Here is a 17,758-nt window from a genome sequence, read left to right on the forward strand (position 1 = left end):
GTCAGATCTACTTAAGAAATGGCAATCCATGGAGAATTTGTTTGGAAATGCTCAGTTAATGAATCTTGAACTGCCTCAGAATAATATTTTAATAGAAACTAATACTAAAGTCCTTCGATTTACTTTGCCCAAATAAAAATTCTTCTAGTTGTTAAAGTTCCTTAATTATGATGTGAGAATTTAATAACCAAAGTTGGCTTATTGTGGCGAACAAATCCTGCCTATGAAAACAAATGTACTCATCCTCATCCCACGCTGCTAATTTGATAGAAACCAGGAAGGAAATTAAGAGAGGAAATTAATTACTCACTGAAACACTTTTATTAAGCAACTCCTATATGTACACACCATGCTAGATGCTGAACAAAAGAAGGGGAATTGAAAAGGCAGTGCTCTGAAGCAACCTGCAGTCTGTATAAGGAAGCATTAATTATAATAATGTCATGGCTAACATCATTAAACAGGTGTTACCTATACATAAAATACTCTACAATCTGCCATTATTGGATGAGTGTTTTTACATCCTTGCACTGCTATGAGCCACAGCCTCTCTATGGAACAAGTTAAACATTTAGCAAATGAGAAGATTAAAGACGTGTAAAAAATGTGTCTAGCTTCCTAAAACTGATTTGTGGTGACAGAGCCTAGAAGGAGCCTAACTCCAGGCTCCTTCTCCATTCCAATTCCTTCTTCAGGGAGAATGAGATAAAACATTCAAGTACTGCATATTGTCAGGAAATGCCTAGATTCTGCAAGGATTTCTAGCTTCTTAGAGATTCAGTGTCTTTATTGACCCTGACAATTTGTTCAAATCACTTTTTTCTCTCACTCAATGAGTATTTTCATACATATTTACAAACTTTAAGGTGTTTGATTTAATTATCTTATATTAATAGGCCCATTTAAAATTATCAAGTATATTCTCTCAAACTCTATCCAGAATAGTTTCCATATGACTCTCAGAGAAGCACATTAACTAAAACAAACAAAAAAAGGATGAAGCCATCTATTCAGTAGTTCAAAAAGCAGTGCCTTTGTACTCTCTTTCCATTGTGTTTTGTAAACATTACTTGCAACATTACACATTTTGAATATAATTTACTTTCAATAGCTATAAGGTACGCATTTCCTAAGCTACTAGGTACTGCCATGAGCTACATTTGCTGGCAGGTATTAGCCATTCCACGTATTGTACATACTGCACAACTAGTTTTTTTTCTTTTTCAGTTACTGCAGTAGTATCAGAAATTGATTAAGTTTTTATGTCATCTTTATTGGTTTTTGTACAGGTGAATTTTTCCTAGTAATACAAGATCTAAAATGGTACTGTCTTAGTTCAGGCTACTGTCACAAAGTACCGTAGACTTGGTGGCTTATAAAAAATAAAAGTTTATTTCTCACGGTTCTGGAGGCTGGGAATCCAAGGTCAGGGTGCCACCAGGGTCAGGTTCTGGTGGGAGCCCTCTTTCAGGTTGAAGGCTGCCGACTTCTTGTTGAATTTTCGCATGGTAGAGAGCAGAGAGGGGAAGCAAGGTCTCTCATGACTCTTACAAGGGCACTAATCCCATTCATGAAGGTTCCACTCCCGTGACCTCATGTAACCCTAATTACCTTCCAAAGGCACCTCCTAATATCATCATACTGAAAAGTAGGGTTTCAACATATGAATTTTAGGGGGACGTGGACATTCAGTCCATAACAAGTTCTGAGTCAGGATGCTACTCTGGTTTTGCAGCATGTATTTTCTTCTTTTGAAATAAGATACATATCTGGTTCTGTTGTATAATCTCTTTCAAGCCATTCTAATGCAAGGCTCCTGGACTTAGATGTCAGATGACCTCAGTACCCTTTGGGAATCATCTGTCCTTTCAGTACTTTATTTACCAGACAATAGCTCACTGGGATATCTAGATTAAATGCTATTCATGAAAATGCTGAGGCTATAAATGTATTTTTGTTTCCAAGCTTACATTGACTCATATTCATTACTATGTAAAAATGGAGATTGGATGTCACTAACCAGTCATAAAAAGGGCACTTTTCTGTAATAAAGTGAACAATGTTTAATTTTATGTCAGGCCTGCATTCTTAAATACTGAACATAGACTTGGCAAATCTACTATGAATTTTTATTGTACGTCTTTTTCATTCTTTATGTGAAACTTTTTAGCCAATCATTTCATCTCCTAGATACTTTTGCCACTTTTTTCCTTTTACTATACCACAATCAGTGCTTCCATATTCAGGGTTATTTTCCTGTTCTTCCTGCTCATAGTCTTTATTTGCTTACTCAGTGCTGTGTTTGTTGTCATATAATAGCCCCCTATTATGATCTTGGACTTCTATAGAATTAGCTACGGTTTGAGCTGCCCCTGTTATCCTTTTATACATCTGTATCTCTGCTATATTTCAGTGTTACAAAAATGTTGATCTTTTTATTTGCCCTTTTGGTTTATTTTCCTATAGTGTATTACTCAATAAGAGGTGTATTTTATAGGAAGGGAAGTCTGACTTATAATGTAAGAGAATTCATTGTATGAGATTATGGGATGGAGGGTACTTTTTACTAATTTGAAAACTGCTGTTGTTATGAAACTATTATGTAAAAAACATTGTCATGAACTTGCAGATAAAAATCTGTGACAGTAATATTAAATGACCTAATGGAGAATGCTGAAAAAAGTGTTGATGTTTAGGATGGAGCTTATGAATTGAAGTGATCATAATAGCATTTTCTATTGCTACATGTTTTAAAGCAATATATTATGAATTACAATTTGGTGAGATTATTTTGAAAATTAGATCTTTATCTTGGAAGTTGTTTGCGTCAAAAAAAAAGATCTGCATTTCAGTAATCACAAAGCAGTTTACACAAATGTCAAGAAATAATGTTAGATCATATTCATATTACGTTATTTTAAAAAAGAAAATGAACTTTTTGAATGATGGAATTAACATTTAAATATGCTCAACAAGAGTCCAAAGAAGATAATTTTCTTTATCTTTCAGCATGTTTTCTTAAGCTGTGGATGTCCATTTCAAAAAAGATAAGATGGGGAATTATAAGGCTACCTTAAAAGCTTTTATTTGTGGTGACTTGATTTTATGGATCAGTAAATCAAGAGATAAAGGATAGATTAATCAAGCTTATGAGTCCCTTTTCAACATGAGCTTGCATTCATATGGGTGTACTGAAGTACTAGATGCTAGTACAGACGTCTATATATATGAAAATTTCAAAGATAAACAAAGATAAACAAATTTCAAAGATTGACTGTACCTGTGAACAAACTATTTTCTTCTTAGCCTGTAATATAAAACTTTATTTTAAAAGGAAAATAGGAGTTTGGACAATTTATTTAGTTTTTCTTTCTACTTGTCTGTTGATTCAGATTTTAAAAGATTAGAACTTGCAGCTCAGTTCCCAAGAGATTTACTATACAGCATATATGTAAAAAGAATGAAAGTATTTTTTGTAGTTTTAAAAATCATATTTGCATTTCATAACTAAAATGAAAAGGCAAATACACGTTATGTGACAAATTCATACTGTATTGCCTAACCCTCTAAAATATTTGACTTGAAATGAAAGTGGGCTTTTGTTTCGGATGTTTTTAAAGGGAAGCAAAATTTTATGTGCTGCGAATGAAATAAATACTTCCTTTAAATTTTAAAGGCAACAAGTAATTTATGGAATAATTCTCCCTTTTATTTCTAGCAGTTAGGATGCCCATGAGTAAACACATTTACTAACCTGGGCCTGCTTATTGCCACTAAAGTAGGGCAAATATTTCATAAATGTGGTTTTTTTCTAGTAATTAATTCACTCTAATAGTACAGGGAAGAAGAGTATTAAGTCAGTTTTTTTCTTCAATAAAGGAAATTAAATAGTATTACATTTTTTTGTTGATGTCATAGAATTAACAAATAAATGCAATTAAGAAAGAAATATTTTCTCTTAAATATTTCTGCCTTCTTGTAACAAGCTCAAAGAAATCAAAAAAACAGTCTTCATACTTCTTTATTGTATTACCTTTAAAAAAGGTAACAGTAATAGGTGCATTTTGATAGTAGTTCCAGGAACATAGCACAGCCTTACTGAACACTTCAGCATCACCCTGTGTTGTTCAAATTCTTCATGTTTATTTTCTTTTTAAAACAATTTTTGAAATCTACACAAACTTGGACAGGGAGCCTCAAACACTCTTGGAATCTTCTACTTCTGTTAGGATATCTTAGGCAACTCACCCAACCACAATGAGATAATATAAAGATTATACAAGATAATGTTTATAAAAGTACACTTAAAGTGGTAAGGCTGCCCAATAAATTAGTATATTACATTTCATTCTTATTTCTCTTGAACATTTGGGACAAGTTACTTGAGCTCTTCATATCATCTTATAAAATATTTTATGAAAATTATATTCATTCTGATTGTCTTCTGTTTTCAAGTGATTGATTTGAAGAGTGCAATAATGTTTTGGTTTAACATAATATTTCTGCATTATATTTAGGAGGCAGGGAATAATATCACATTTTGTAGAAAAACCACCAACTTACAGATATTAGATTCAACCATATTAAATTACTGATATTTGACCAATTTTGATCTGAAAACAATAATTTTATGTTTCAACCTCAGGTGCTATTGGACTAAGTGCTCTCAGTATTTGAAGAAACAGGAGAATTCTTCATAACAGTCTTCCCCCTGTTGAAATGTCCTACATTTGAAAAGATTACTAGATATTTGGTTTGTTGTAGGTAGCATTTTATTCAACTCTGAGAGATTCCTGGAAAATTTTAACATACTATCTAGTTTATTTAGGGGGAAAAAAAAACCAGTTACTTCCCCCTTAAAATTATTTTCAGTGACTTCTATAAAAGTTTAAAATTAAATTAACCACAAATTATAAAACATGCAAATAATTTGACTTTTAAACAATAAAGAAAATGAAAAACTAAAAGCTCTGAAGAACTGAAAGATCCTTTTTAATATTTATTGCATTTTTCATTTCAGACTATTTGTTACATGTGCAAAGCCCCTAGTGGACTAAAGATAACATGAAATATTCCTGTTATTTTGAAATAAAATTACATTTTTCCTAAATACAAGAATATATGTATAATTGTCAGGTCAGTTTATATCGTATGGACCGTTTTCTTCTATTCAGTATATACAAATCTCATTTGTTAAGCTCTAAATTTAGGACTTGTTTTTACAGTATGGTTGACTTAGTTATATTTTTGTGCAATGTCTCCTTAATTTAATGACAAAATATGTTTTTTTTCCTCTCAGAGAAATTAGATTTGTCTTAGAACCCAAGTATAGATGAGTAAAGTCAGAAGTATTTGAAAGTTTATTTGAAACTTCTCTCTAATGAAATGACTTGTGAAAAAACTGTCTACATCTAGCATGTGTTAGATGTCTCAAATGAAGGGCCATTGGTGTCCTTCAGGAGACTTCACCTACTCTCTATCTTAATGATGGGGAACCTAGGACACATTGTGGAGTATTCTCTGCTTGTACCACACAAGCCACAGGATGTTTCTCATTCATTTGCTCATAAGGAAAGTTATACCTGAGTACTGGCATATCCACAAAACCATTCGAAGGGGTGATATGTTGGGGAGGTAGGTAGGGGTGTGTTTAAATTTATTTTTCCAAGAGCTTTCCTACTCTACTTCTTAAAACATGGATGCTCCTGGAGAATGTCATTCTAAGTGAAGCAAGCCAGAAAGAGAAAGAAAAATACCATATGAGATCGCTCATATGTGGAATCTAAAAAACAAAAACAAAAACAAACAAACAAAAACAAAGCGTAAATACAGAACAGAAATAGACTCACAGACAGAATACAGACTTGTGGTTACCAGGGGGGTGGAGGGTGGGAAGGGATAGACTGGGATTTCAAAATTGTAGAATAGGTAAACAAGATTACACTGTATATCACAGGGAAATATACACAAAATGTTATGATAACTCACAGAGAAAAAAATGCGACAATGAGTGTGTATATGTCCATGAATGACTGAAAAATTGTGCTGAACACTGGAATTTGACACAACATTGTAAAATGATTATAAATCAATAAAAAATGTTAAAAAAATAAAATAAAAGACAAAAAAATCATTGAATTTCATGGAAAACTAAGTTGAGAAATATAAGAATAATATAACACCTTAATCATCTCATTAAAGGCAAAGATTTCCAGAAAAAAAAAAATGTGGTGACTTTAGACTCTTAGGAAGCATTACCCCTCAGAACCAGCCTTCCTTGGAGAGTAATGTAGCAATGATTCAGCATGGATGGGAAAGTGCACAGTAACACCCTGCTCACTTATCTGTCAGTTCCATATCAGGAAATGTTCATTTCTCAGTAAGCAATAAAACAATACAAATGAGCACACACAGTGTAAACCATGCTCTGTTTATGGTCACTGTTAAATGCAGTGATCCTTCCCTATGTCCAGCTATTGATATGAATATAGAAGTGTTAACTTTCAAAGTTCAGATGTAGGTAAGAATTGAGGCTATAAAAGCAAGATAAAATCCTTGTAATAGTCTCTCATGAAGAGAGAACTTGAAATTGTATACAATATAGTTCATGTGAACTATTCAATATGTATTTTAATATGTTGACTAAGAACTATTGAATTCCATTAGGACCATTGAACAAGCAGAAGTATGTGCCACATAATTAGGTTTCCTTCTTTCTTTCTTCCTTTTTTTCCATCCTTCCTTTCTTCCTCCATTAACCAGATGAAACATTGTGAATTGAATACCACAAACCTTTTTGTAACAAAATTGGCACCTGGATGAAGCAGAAACATAGGCAATCTCCAATTTATGAAAGTACTATTTCAAAAGTTCTTGGCATAAACAGGTTGAAACTCATATCACATTCCCTATGGAAACAACACTGTAAGGCAAGGTAAACTTCTCAGACCACTTAGCAAAGGACTCATTAATTCCATGGTATACTTGAATCATTGTATTGTACCCAAAGTATGGTCAGGTATCGCCTGTAATGTTCCTAGGCAAAATCGTTTTACAGTTCCAAGTGTGATACCAGGAACATGTCTGCTGCTTCAAGTTGGTTTAGAGATATCCTTCTTTTCACTCCTGAACAGTGAAAAGAGAGAAAAAAAATTGGCTCCCCTCTTGCTCAAGGACTAGGATCCCAGGAGGCTGGGTAGCAGTGTCATTTAGGTGAATTTACAAGTTTCTGAGTCTGCCTGTTAAAAAGCATTTGAAACTAGCCAGATTCCTGCCCAGGCTGTTTCTTTCCTTCCTTAAGCCTCCATAATAGACCTTTTTGCTTAGTTTACTGTTTACACCTCCTCTCAGTTCTGGTTAGCTTTTCTCTTCTTCCAGCTGACTGCTGCACAGACCCACAGAATCAGTGATTTTCCTCCATTTCCCAGTCCTTGAAGCATTCCCAGACTACTGAGGTTTTCTAAAAGCTTTCACTGCTAGCACCAAAAGAAAAATATAATAAAACAAAGCTCCCTCCTTTGCTACCATGGGAACCAGATGCTACTGGCACTTGGCTCCCCAAATGAAGGGTAAAATCTTTCAAAGAAATGTGAGGGGCAAGAAAGGCAGGGGTGGACAGTAGCAAGCCCCAGGTATGTAAGGAAATAAAGTCGTAGTCTGCATTCCTTCTTCTGTTGCGTAGCACCAGCCACCAGTTTTACTTACTATGTACCTCACTCACCTTGGAGGGCATGGGTGGGAAGTCGCCTGCGGTAGGAGCAGTTTTGATGGAGAGGAGCAGCCAAAGAAAATGAAGGGAGACAGTTACAGAGGCAACTAGCAGAGAAGGAAAGAAGCCGAAGGAGGAAAGAAAAGCCCAAGTGGTGGCAGCCTTCTTTTGGCCAATTCTTAATGTAAAACATAGCCTATGAGTTGACTACTGCATGTACATTTAGATGCAGTCTTTTATATTTGTAAACTTAAACACTGATTATACAAAAAGGAATTATTGTGGTATTTTATTCCAAACTTAATTCACTGGTCATGATTAAACTTCTGATTTTCTTTACATGGAAACGAGAACATTTTTTCTTTATTCATTTCTCTTTTCCTAGAGATAGGTAATTAAGATTATGTGCAAAGAACATTGTCGTGACAAATTAAAATTACCATTCTTGCATTCCTATAAGCTGGGGGCCAAAGGAAAAAAGAAATTGTCGGGATGCTCTTTTGAAGTAATTTTAAAACATACAGTTTAGCAATCCGCAGCTTCCCTCGTGTCAGCACATGACCATCATTCATAACATAACCAATATTCTAGTGATTGAATTCCATCTCTGCGAGGGAGGCTTGTCTTTTCTGAAAGTAAAATGAAATTTAAAGTGTCTTTTCCTTGGTTTTTATTCATTATTTTTTAAGATCAAAAGAAAAAAAAAGGGTGATCTTTATAGGTGGCATGATCATCATCATAAAGTTGATTACTAAGAGACTCACTCCATGTACACAGTAGGATTAGGTCAGCAGAATTAAGAAGCCAGGGTTTTCTGCAAACCAAGAGCTTTTCCTAACTTGACAATGTCTGCAGGTAAGGCTGGATGGACTGCTTTCTACCTTACACTAAAGCAGAATAGACTGTTTATCTTTACACTGTGGCATGCCAATTTCAGCACCTCTCTCTGTTGCTGCTCAAAACCAAAGTAGTATTTGATTGCAAAGAGAAAGCAAAAGTTGATTTGATGAGAGAAACTGTTCTTAAACTCGATATTCTATGTTTAGTCCAAACACCAAGTAGAAAGGAAAGAAAAAAGGGAAAGTACGTGGAGAATATTTATAATTGCTAGAGCTACCGCCATTTGTAACTACTTCCAAATTCTGAAGTAATGTAGAGATAATGTTTAGGTTAACTGATTTTAAATCAACTAAAGCCAACAAATATGTATCAAAGGGGTAGAATAGAATGAAACAAGTAAAAAGAAGGTTTTTATCTAATGACTGAATCTTAAAATATATGGAAACTCAAGGAACATCTGCTCTATGCCAGTTTTCTTCTTTTTCTTCTTCTTTTTTTTTAATAGAAGTTAATATATTACCCTTCCTTTTACTCTATTACTTTAGAAATAAACCTAAGTCTTCTGAAGAAGACCATTTTTCTGAACATGGTCAAGTTGGGATTTGATTACACTTTGGGCATGACTTGGATTTGCATATAAGGACTTCCATTAGTTAAGCTGGTTCTCTGTATGAATAAGAACTCAGAAAAGTGCTGGATGCCTGGGCAGGATCAGTGATATCCCCTGCAGCTCTATGCCTTAGTTAACAATGAAGAGAGAGCTCACTTTCAGGGGACTGCGTCCGTGACCTTGCTTTTTATTAGCACACCCTTATAGCCCACTAAGCACAATTGTAAAATTAGTGTCAAGCTTGGACCTTCTTTATCTTGTTGATTTGTTTTTCATATTTTCTTCCCCTGTTAAACGTTCATGCAGCACTTTACCAAAACCCCTTTCTGGGACTGTGCTGCTCAAAACCATATTTGCCAAGTGATCTCCTTGAAATTCCCTGATTTTGTTGTTTTGCTCTACATATTTAATAATCTTATTTAAAACGAGCATCATAAATGGGAAATAGAATTTCAGAGGATATCATTACAAAACCAAAGTGTATCCTAAACATTAAAATAACCTATATCTTTGTATAATTTCCGATATAAAGCAATAAAACGAAACTGTAGTGTTTGTGTCCATGTCATGTCCAAGTTACCATCGAAAAGTAACTAATTCTCTCTGATTCCCTATTTGGCAAATTAGAAACCTAAATCAAACAGGAAGTGAATATCACATACCAAGTATTTTAACCATTTTTTATTTCTTTAAAAATCAACTCTGGCAAATCAAGTATTTTCTGTAAATGTTATTGTCCACATTTACCACTACCAGTGTTCTATTATATATTAAGGCCACGTCAGTAAGAGTACCTGTGTTGATATTTCAGTTTCCACCTACTATATTTTAAGCAAAATTGGTGATTTTTAATTCATTAATAACTTTAACCATTGAAGTTATTTGTTGAACCTGATGAAGTGGTGCATTTAAGTGTTTTTCTCTGTTTTCTATATTGTGTTTTTGTTCTTTAGGCACTTTTGATCAAATGACCACTTTAAAAAGTACAGCTAATTAAGTAAAATATAAGAATGAGACAAGAACTATCAACATGGGTATACTTTACTGTTGAAAACACCTTGATAAGTACTGAAACTTTGCTCTCACCCTCGTCCCATGAAACAGCTTTTCCTTCCATTTCTTACTTAGACGCCAAGCCGTTTGTCTCAGATAGTACTTGAGTTGCCTAATGGGTACTAATAATATTTTAAATTCCATACACTTACATTGATTATGTGTAGGAAAGACATATAAATTCTGATTGTATATATGTGTCTGTTTGTATATACACATATGTAAATATACTTAAGTAAATATATGAAAATATGTAAATTTTACATAGCTATATAGAAATATAAGGGACAGTTCACCCAATATTATTATTATCTTTACTACCTTCATGTTCACACCCTAAACAGAAATACAAAGTGAAATAATCATGGTAAACTTTGCATAATGAATAAACTTTCCTAAATGGACTTCTCTTGTAATAATTACTTTTTCTACTTAACATTTTTTAAAAGTTAGCATTTTAATAAGTTGCTATAAAATATGAACATACTTGTAAGCAAACTAAGTAAATTATAGATACTAGGTGCATAATTTATGTTATGTTTCTTTAAGAAAAGAAATTGAAGTATTAGAAATATTTAAAGGCCATGATAGTAAATGGATTACATATTTGGTAGAACTGGAATATCTTTAAGTGAAATTTCATGGCTCTTTATTTCATACAATTAAGTCCAAATCAGAATTTAGAAATAGAATCTTTTAGAATTGTTATATTAAAAAAGAGCTTTAAAAATAATTGCCTAGGAAAACCATGCCAGCAACATCTAAGAGTAATGTTTACTTTACACAGGCTAGTGAAAGGCTTTTTAAAACTCTCTGCTCAGGACACAGCAGTATTACTGAAATTTTGTCTCATATTCTTTAAATGCTGCCATTGGGAGGGAACCTGCTTCCCGTGATTGTGTTTTCCCTTTTGAATGGGAGCGATGGAGCACTTGCATGATGTGTTTGGTGCCTTGCATGAAAAAGACATGCAAAGGCAAGGTCCAGTCTGCATGCTGCTTAATGAATGTTTTTCCTTTTCTCTCCCTCCTTGTCATGTGCTTTCAGAAGACAACAATGTGGAAGGTGGGTACTTTCTACTTTATTTTCCAACTCTCATTTGCCTTTTATTTCTTAGTATTAATAGAGTACATCTTGAATGTAGACGGTAAGTTGAACTTCTTTCTGAGTGTTTGCTGATTTCTGGATTGTGCATCATTTTTCATATAGAACACACACACTCTCAGCTCCATCAGCCCCAAGTATATGAAACTCCTTCAGTCTGAACGCCAACCCTTGATGGACTTCAACATCCCATATGAACCTTTAAATACTTATTTCAGTGCTCTGCATGGAAAAATGACACAATCCTGCTTCTCTTATTATAAATGAGAAAGTATTTCTTTGCAGTCTCAGAACATACTGCATGATTCTTTCTCCATTTTTTTTTCTTGATCAAAATAATTTCTTTTGGAAATGTTTAGTAGTATTACATCATCTCTAGCCCATCGGTTTAGTGTCAAATGATTCGATTTATAAAAAGAATACAAAATAAAGTACTGACTATAAGTAAGAGGCATAAATTTAGATTAAAAAATAAGCCATTGACCAGTGGAAATGAAAGCATACAACACTCCAGCGTGTTTATTGGTAAGTATATTTGTAATAGTCTGTGTCTGTTAAATAAAGCTATGATATTTGTTCAAGGTTTTCTAAAATTATCTCTATGAAGGAATTTTGAGAAAGTTATGCATGTTTTCCTGTAGAATCTGACAAACTAAAACATATTTCAATATTCTTACCTTCAAAGAAATTAAACGCATTAGTCCATTTGCTGCCAAATAAATACATAAAGGATAAAAACAGAAAAATAACTAGGAAGAGCCAAGCATTGTAAAAGGGAAGATGATGTCCTATCAACTTACATAATCACAGCATTAACAGTTCTTGCATAAACAGTTTACTAATATCTGTACGTTAGTAGAAAGTGTTTAGCCTATTTTATTTTGCTACAATATTTTGAAATACAACCATTCATGATGTTCACTTCTACAGAATGATGAATTCCTTAGAAAAAGTCCCCATCCAATGTTACAGATGAATATCCATTAAATTTATAAGATTTGATATCTCAAAGAACAATTCATGGTAATACAAAGTTGATTAGTAGCAGGTTTCAACATATTATTTGCGATTCTTTCATGGACAATACCATTGCTTAGTTGCCGAACATTTCTATTTCATTATTTAAGTAAATAAAATAGATTTAAACTTTAAAAGAAATCATCAGTGACTATTTTTCCAAGTGTTGCTTCTGTCTTTCTGTACTATAATTTTAATCGCATGTGAGTGTGTAGTTGATAAAGATATTACACTGAAAGTCTGACTGACATCTTTCAAAATCAGTCTCATTTATATTGTGCATGTTACTTGGGATCAAAAGGTTTTTAAAGAAAGTATCTTTTTTTTTTTCCTTCTTTTGCATTTCCTTAACCATCCTGTAAAATGTTGCATGTTTCTGTTCTTTTCTCTTTAAAGCCAGTTGCATTTTAAAGGGCTTTTAAATCAGCTTAATAAGCATGGATGCCTCTCTCCTCACACACACTCATTCCATGAAAAATTTTGACAAGATTTTCACAGGATAGGCTCATAAACTATTGTAATAAAGTTTATTCAATCATAATTTTTAACCTCCCTGTTGATAACTCCACTTTGGCAGTAAGTCTAGCATGGACAATGTGAAAGCTTTGAGATTTTAAAATTTCCGTCGTTAGGTGTTATTAAAAACCACTAGAGGGGTCTAAAAGTTATATCCATACAGAGATATTTCCCTGATTTAGTCTACAGAAAAGATATAAACTGTTATTAGGAAATATGTATAGTAGTTTTAAAAGTGAAATTAAATGAAAAATTATATAAACTGGACAGATAAGCCACTATTCCTAAGCATATAAAATATCATGAATCACCAACAAATCATGAACTTTTTAATCTGATTGTGTGATTTTGGGGGGGGGGGTAAAATTGCCTAGAAAATACAAAAAGAAGCTAGATAACAGAAACATTAAACTACTATATTAAATAACTTTAATATTGTGAATGTATGATAATTTATAATTGTATCTATCCTACAGGAATGTTTAAATACCCCTTTAATTTTTAAGGTAATAATACAGATTGTTTCAATACTGATGCAAGTAATACACAGTGTTATGTAGCTCAAAGTCTCAAATATATTTGAAATAACACTGGGAAATGAAATATAAATTTTAATAAAATTATATATATACTATATTGCTCTAACATTTTCCCATATTTTTTGAAATATACAGGGATTGATGAGTAGTTTTATTTCTGAATTTAGAGTAAAGAACTAGGAATTAATGCCTTTTAGTAAAACATATCTTCTTGGATAGTGAAAGAATTTTTTTAAAGGACATTGGCAGTATTTAGAAAAGGAGTGATCTTTTAACCTGAAATTAATTGTGAAGCAAAAGTTAAAAAATAATATAAGTAAACAAAGGGAATTCAGTATTCTTTCAGAAAACTTCTTTGATGAAATTATATCTTAAATATACTCATTAACTCATAGTTTAGTATTTAAGTAATGTTTAAGTAAAGTGCTAAATAATATTGTTATTTATGGAAAATTACTTAAGCTTATTCAAAGGTGATCCATTGTTTATTAAAAACATTACTCTGTAGTAGATTCTAACTTTACAATTGCATGTCTGATGATTTTTTTTGTATTTGAAAAACAGTCATTTGCTACATGTATCAGACAAGGAGACATTTCTGCATTATCATTTCAGTGTGACTGAGGATTTTTTTTCATTTAACTATGAAACTTCTCATTTTTTGATGAGGGGAAAAAGATCAGACCCAGCCCATGTTTCAGGTATTCCTTTGGGTTTTTAAAATATAATTTCATCACCCAAGAATGGCAAGCCCTGTTGGGGCAGTGTTCAAAACAGTCTCATCAAAGGGCATGAAGGGCAGATGCAATATTTAAGGGATTGGTTGAATTTTAAGTCATGCTCTTATGCTCTTGATTGTTCCAACTGATACATAGAAGAAATACACAGTGCAACATGTGCAAGTGTTTAAATTGCAGTTCTGTAGCTCTTTGCCTGAAAGCATTCTGATCAGGAGTTGAAAGAATGCTTTTTGATTTGCCTCTGTGATACAGGCATGTCTCATAGGAAACAAGATGTCTGTCACTGAACATTTTTGTCACTGTGACAACCCTGCCTTTCCATGCTCCCTTGTTTATTGCTGACTGTGCTCTTGTTTCCCTTCAAGGTCTGGCGCACCTGATGATGGGCGACCAAGGTATGGGCTCTGTTCCTTTTCCACTCCGCTTTCAGTGTTTCCTTGTTCTGTAGCTGCTTTCAAACCATCACAGCAAAGGATGGGCAAATGCTTGCAAATAATCTGGCTGCAAATTAAATACGTAACTTTTGTTCACATTTTTTTTTTCATGTGTTTTTCTCCCTTTATTTGTTGGTTTGTTATTGGTTTGCTCTTTTGACTTTTATTTTCCTTCATTCTATGCACTATAATATTTACAAATAAATGAGACATAAGAACTTGTGATTGAAAGCTTCCATATATTTATCAGCATAAGCGTAGTTATACTAAAGAAAAACCGAGAACTATCAGAAGTTATTATTTGAAAGAAGATATTCAGTTTAACCTATTGCACCAAAAAGACTCCATTTTTCACTCATGCATGGCAGTTTGGGAACATGCAGACATCTTTGGCTTCTGGCTTCTTGAATGCAGAATATAGTGTTCTACAAAATCAATACTTTTTCTACCCATAGCCATTGTGTATCTTCTTTCTGTGTAATCTTTTAAAGTGAGCATGGGCTTTCCAATTTCCTTGCATGTATTGCCCTAAAAAAGGCAGATTTCTTAACGTGTACTGATGGTACCTCCATTTGTTTTCAAACCCTTATTTATACTTTCTTGTCTTGTTTAATTTTCAAAGAATAGTGCATTTACATATATTCATAATTCTTATTGTTGTTTCTCTCCTCTTTATTCTTTTTGTATGGAAACCCTTTCTTCATGGAACCATTTCATCAACTCCATAGGTAAAAGTAAAGGTATTACATTATTTTATTTCTTCTTAATATCATCTATATGAATTACAGTGTGTCTAAGTTATGCAAATATATTTAGACTTTTTGGCATTAGTAATGGGCGCTGGGAGGTAGGTATGAGTGTTAATGAATATTTTATGAATTTAAGGTAAGAAAAATCCATCAAAATGTTTCCCTCCTTTTTTTCTTGCTCTTTAGAGTGATTCCTTTCCTCGTCTTAGCTGCTTATATAATTAGTGTGTTTAGAAATTAGTTACAAGATACAGTGTCAGCTTTTGCAGTATCGTTTAATGGTAGTTAAATGATGAGTGTAGCCACCATAGATATATCATCTTCAAACATTTAACTCTGGAGCACGCCTGCCCCAGCCATTCCGCCTTGGGATGTAAGTTTAAGCATGTGCAGCATTGAAATGGTACCGCTGTGGGCTTATCAGCTTGTGGTCTGCTAGATGTCATATATACACATTGACTCCATGATAATCTGAAAAGGCAGTGCGGTGCGGTGAAAGACGGAGGAGCAAGACAACTCTGTTCTTTCTTTTGTGCGTACTAACTTTGTCTTAAGAACGTTATCAAACAGGTATACATTTCTGAGTCAGGCATGTGTACTCTTTGACGTGTTGGCGCCAAATTTAAAAGCATGCTTAGTTTGCCATTTAGAACCATCCACATTGCGTTTAGTGTTTTCATTAAAAGGAAGTAGATGATATGCAGCTGTGGTAAACATGCATCATAGCCTTTAAATTAACCATTTTTAGCTATGTACTAGTGAACGTGCCCTTGGTCTCTAGTTTTGTTTTATTTTGGTTTTTGTGTTTTGGTTATTTTAAACACAGGAATGTGTCCCCTTGAATTCTCTGAATCTTTCTTTTGCTCTGAACATTACTCTGGCGAATTGGGACCAAAGCTCACACTTCTGCGCCTTTACATTTGTGTCGTCTAGCAGGGAAACTTTTCTGCTTGAAAAAGCACCTGAACATGAGCGGAGCAATAAGTAAGAAATTATATCAAAGTTTTAAATGTGTGAAATAGAGCTTTAGAAACAAATGTTGTTTGGATAATTTGAGCCAATAAAAGGAGAACATATGCTATTGCAGTTTGTGTTTTGGTCAACCATTTCCAATAATACAATTTAATCTTATTTTAAGCCTTTTTAGCAACTATGCAGATGACAGTACGTATCAATTCTTTTATAGATTTTGTGCACCAGTTGGGATGCTTTCTAAACTTTTTTTGAGGGCAATTTCCCTTTCTTCAGTGGGCGTTTTCCACCACGCTCCTTAGTGTAGGACTCAGGATGGCGTAGAGGGCATTGTATTTGTATTTTATTTTACTGGCTGAGTGAAGTTAATGTATATGTGTTTGTATATGTGTATTTGTATGAATGCATGTGTGTACACAAACTTTCTAAATGTATTTTTCACATATATTCATTATGTTGTAAAAAGTAACTCTGAAAAATAATATTCTAAGAATATAACCATTTAGCTCTACATATGGAATAATTCATGTTTATACTTAGCTGATGATTTATTTTGCTGTAATTAATGTTGTGTCACTTAACTTTATTCAGTTTTATTATGTCAGTCTTAAATGTTTTCTGTTGGCATGTGTGTCAAACATATTTTTACTTCACCGGTTTTCATCAAATTTTATTCTTCAATCTGCACGAAACTACACAGGACAGGAAGTTGGTTTTTCCTTCACATTCTTCTTCTGTTAACGGAACCAAGATGTCTTTTGATGTTAAATGGGTAAAGAAGACTTTAAGATGGACTTGAGTATTTTGCAAGTCAGAGTGATCACCTTTACATGTTGGTTAATTATATATATATATATATATAAATGAGAAATGTGATTTATATGTCTTTATTAATTGCAAATTAGTTCAACAAATCTGCATTCTAGAGCAAAAAATACAATCTTGACTATGATGTCATCCAGATTGAAAGATTGTCAGTGTAATATGGCATGAAAACATGTGGATAGGTTAGTTTAAATGACGGGAATGGAAGTGCTGTGAGAGTGGTGAAAAGTGTGATCAGTGTCAGCTTTCAGAAAAGATAAAGATAACATGAATCAGTGTCCCTTAGGAAGGGATCCTTGCCTTGTGCCACCTGTTGGAGGAGCCAAAAAATATCCAGAAACTGCAATGTAGCTCCCTTTATCAGGTTAAATCCTAGTTGTGCACAAAATATGCGATAAACCTATCCACTCTAAAATAACTGATTTGCATTGTAGATTCATGCTTCTCAGATCTTTCCATCAAAATGTAATCCTGGAGCATTTTTCTTGACACCACTTTTTTCTTTAAGAGTAGTGAATTCAGGTGCTCTGGAATGAACATTTGTAGATTAAAGTCTTTCTTTTTTGAATCCAGAAGCAAAACTAGGTTCAAGAACATTATTGCTATCATTTTGATTTCTTCTATATGGATTCTTAAGTATTTTCTAAATTT

At 33.3% G+C, this 17,758-nt stretch overlaps 1 protein-coding gene across 20 annotated transcripts in view; it reads left to right on the forward strand.

Annotated features, from left to right (window-relative positions):
* NRXN1 (neurexin 1) overlaps positions 1–17,758 on the forward strand; it is a 1,020,679-nt gene that overhangs the window by 85,966 nt on the left and 916,955 nt on the right. For 12 of the 20 annotated variants that reach the window (XM_064494502.1, XM_031466987.2, XM_064494491.1 and 9 more), the window contains exons 3-4: positions 11,259–11,276; positions 14,493–14,522. The exons of 5 other annotated variants lie outside the window; for them this stretch is intronic. In XM_064494502.1, coding sequence (XP_064350572.1) covers positions 11,259–11,276; positions 14,493–14,522 — 48 coding nt within the window. The remainder of the gene's footprint in view (positions 1–11,258; positions 11,277–14,492; positions 14,523–17,758) is intronic. 3 more of the 20 variants (XM_031466995.2, XM_064494499.1, XM_031466988.2) reach the window with 2 other exon arrangements.

Source organism: Camelus dromedarius, chromosome 15, assembly GCF_036321535.1.
Source record: "Camelus dromedarius isolate mCamDro1 chromosome 15, mCamDro1.pat, whole genome shotgun sequence".
Classification (NCBI taxonomy): domain Eukaryota; kingdom Metazoa; phylum Chordata; class Mammalia; order Artiodactyla; family Camelidae; genus Camelus; species Camelus dromedarius.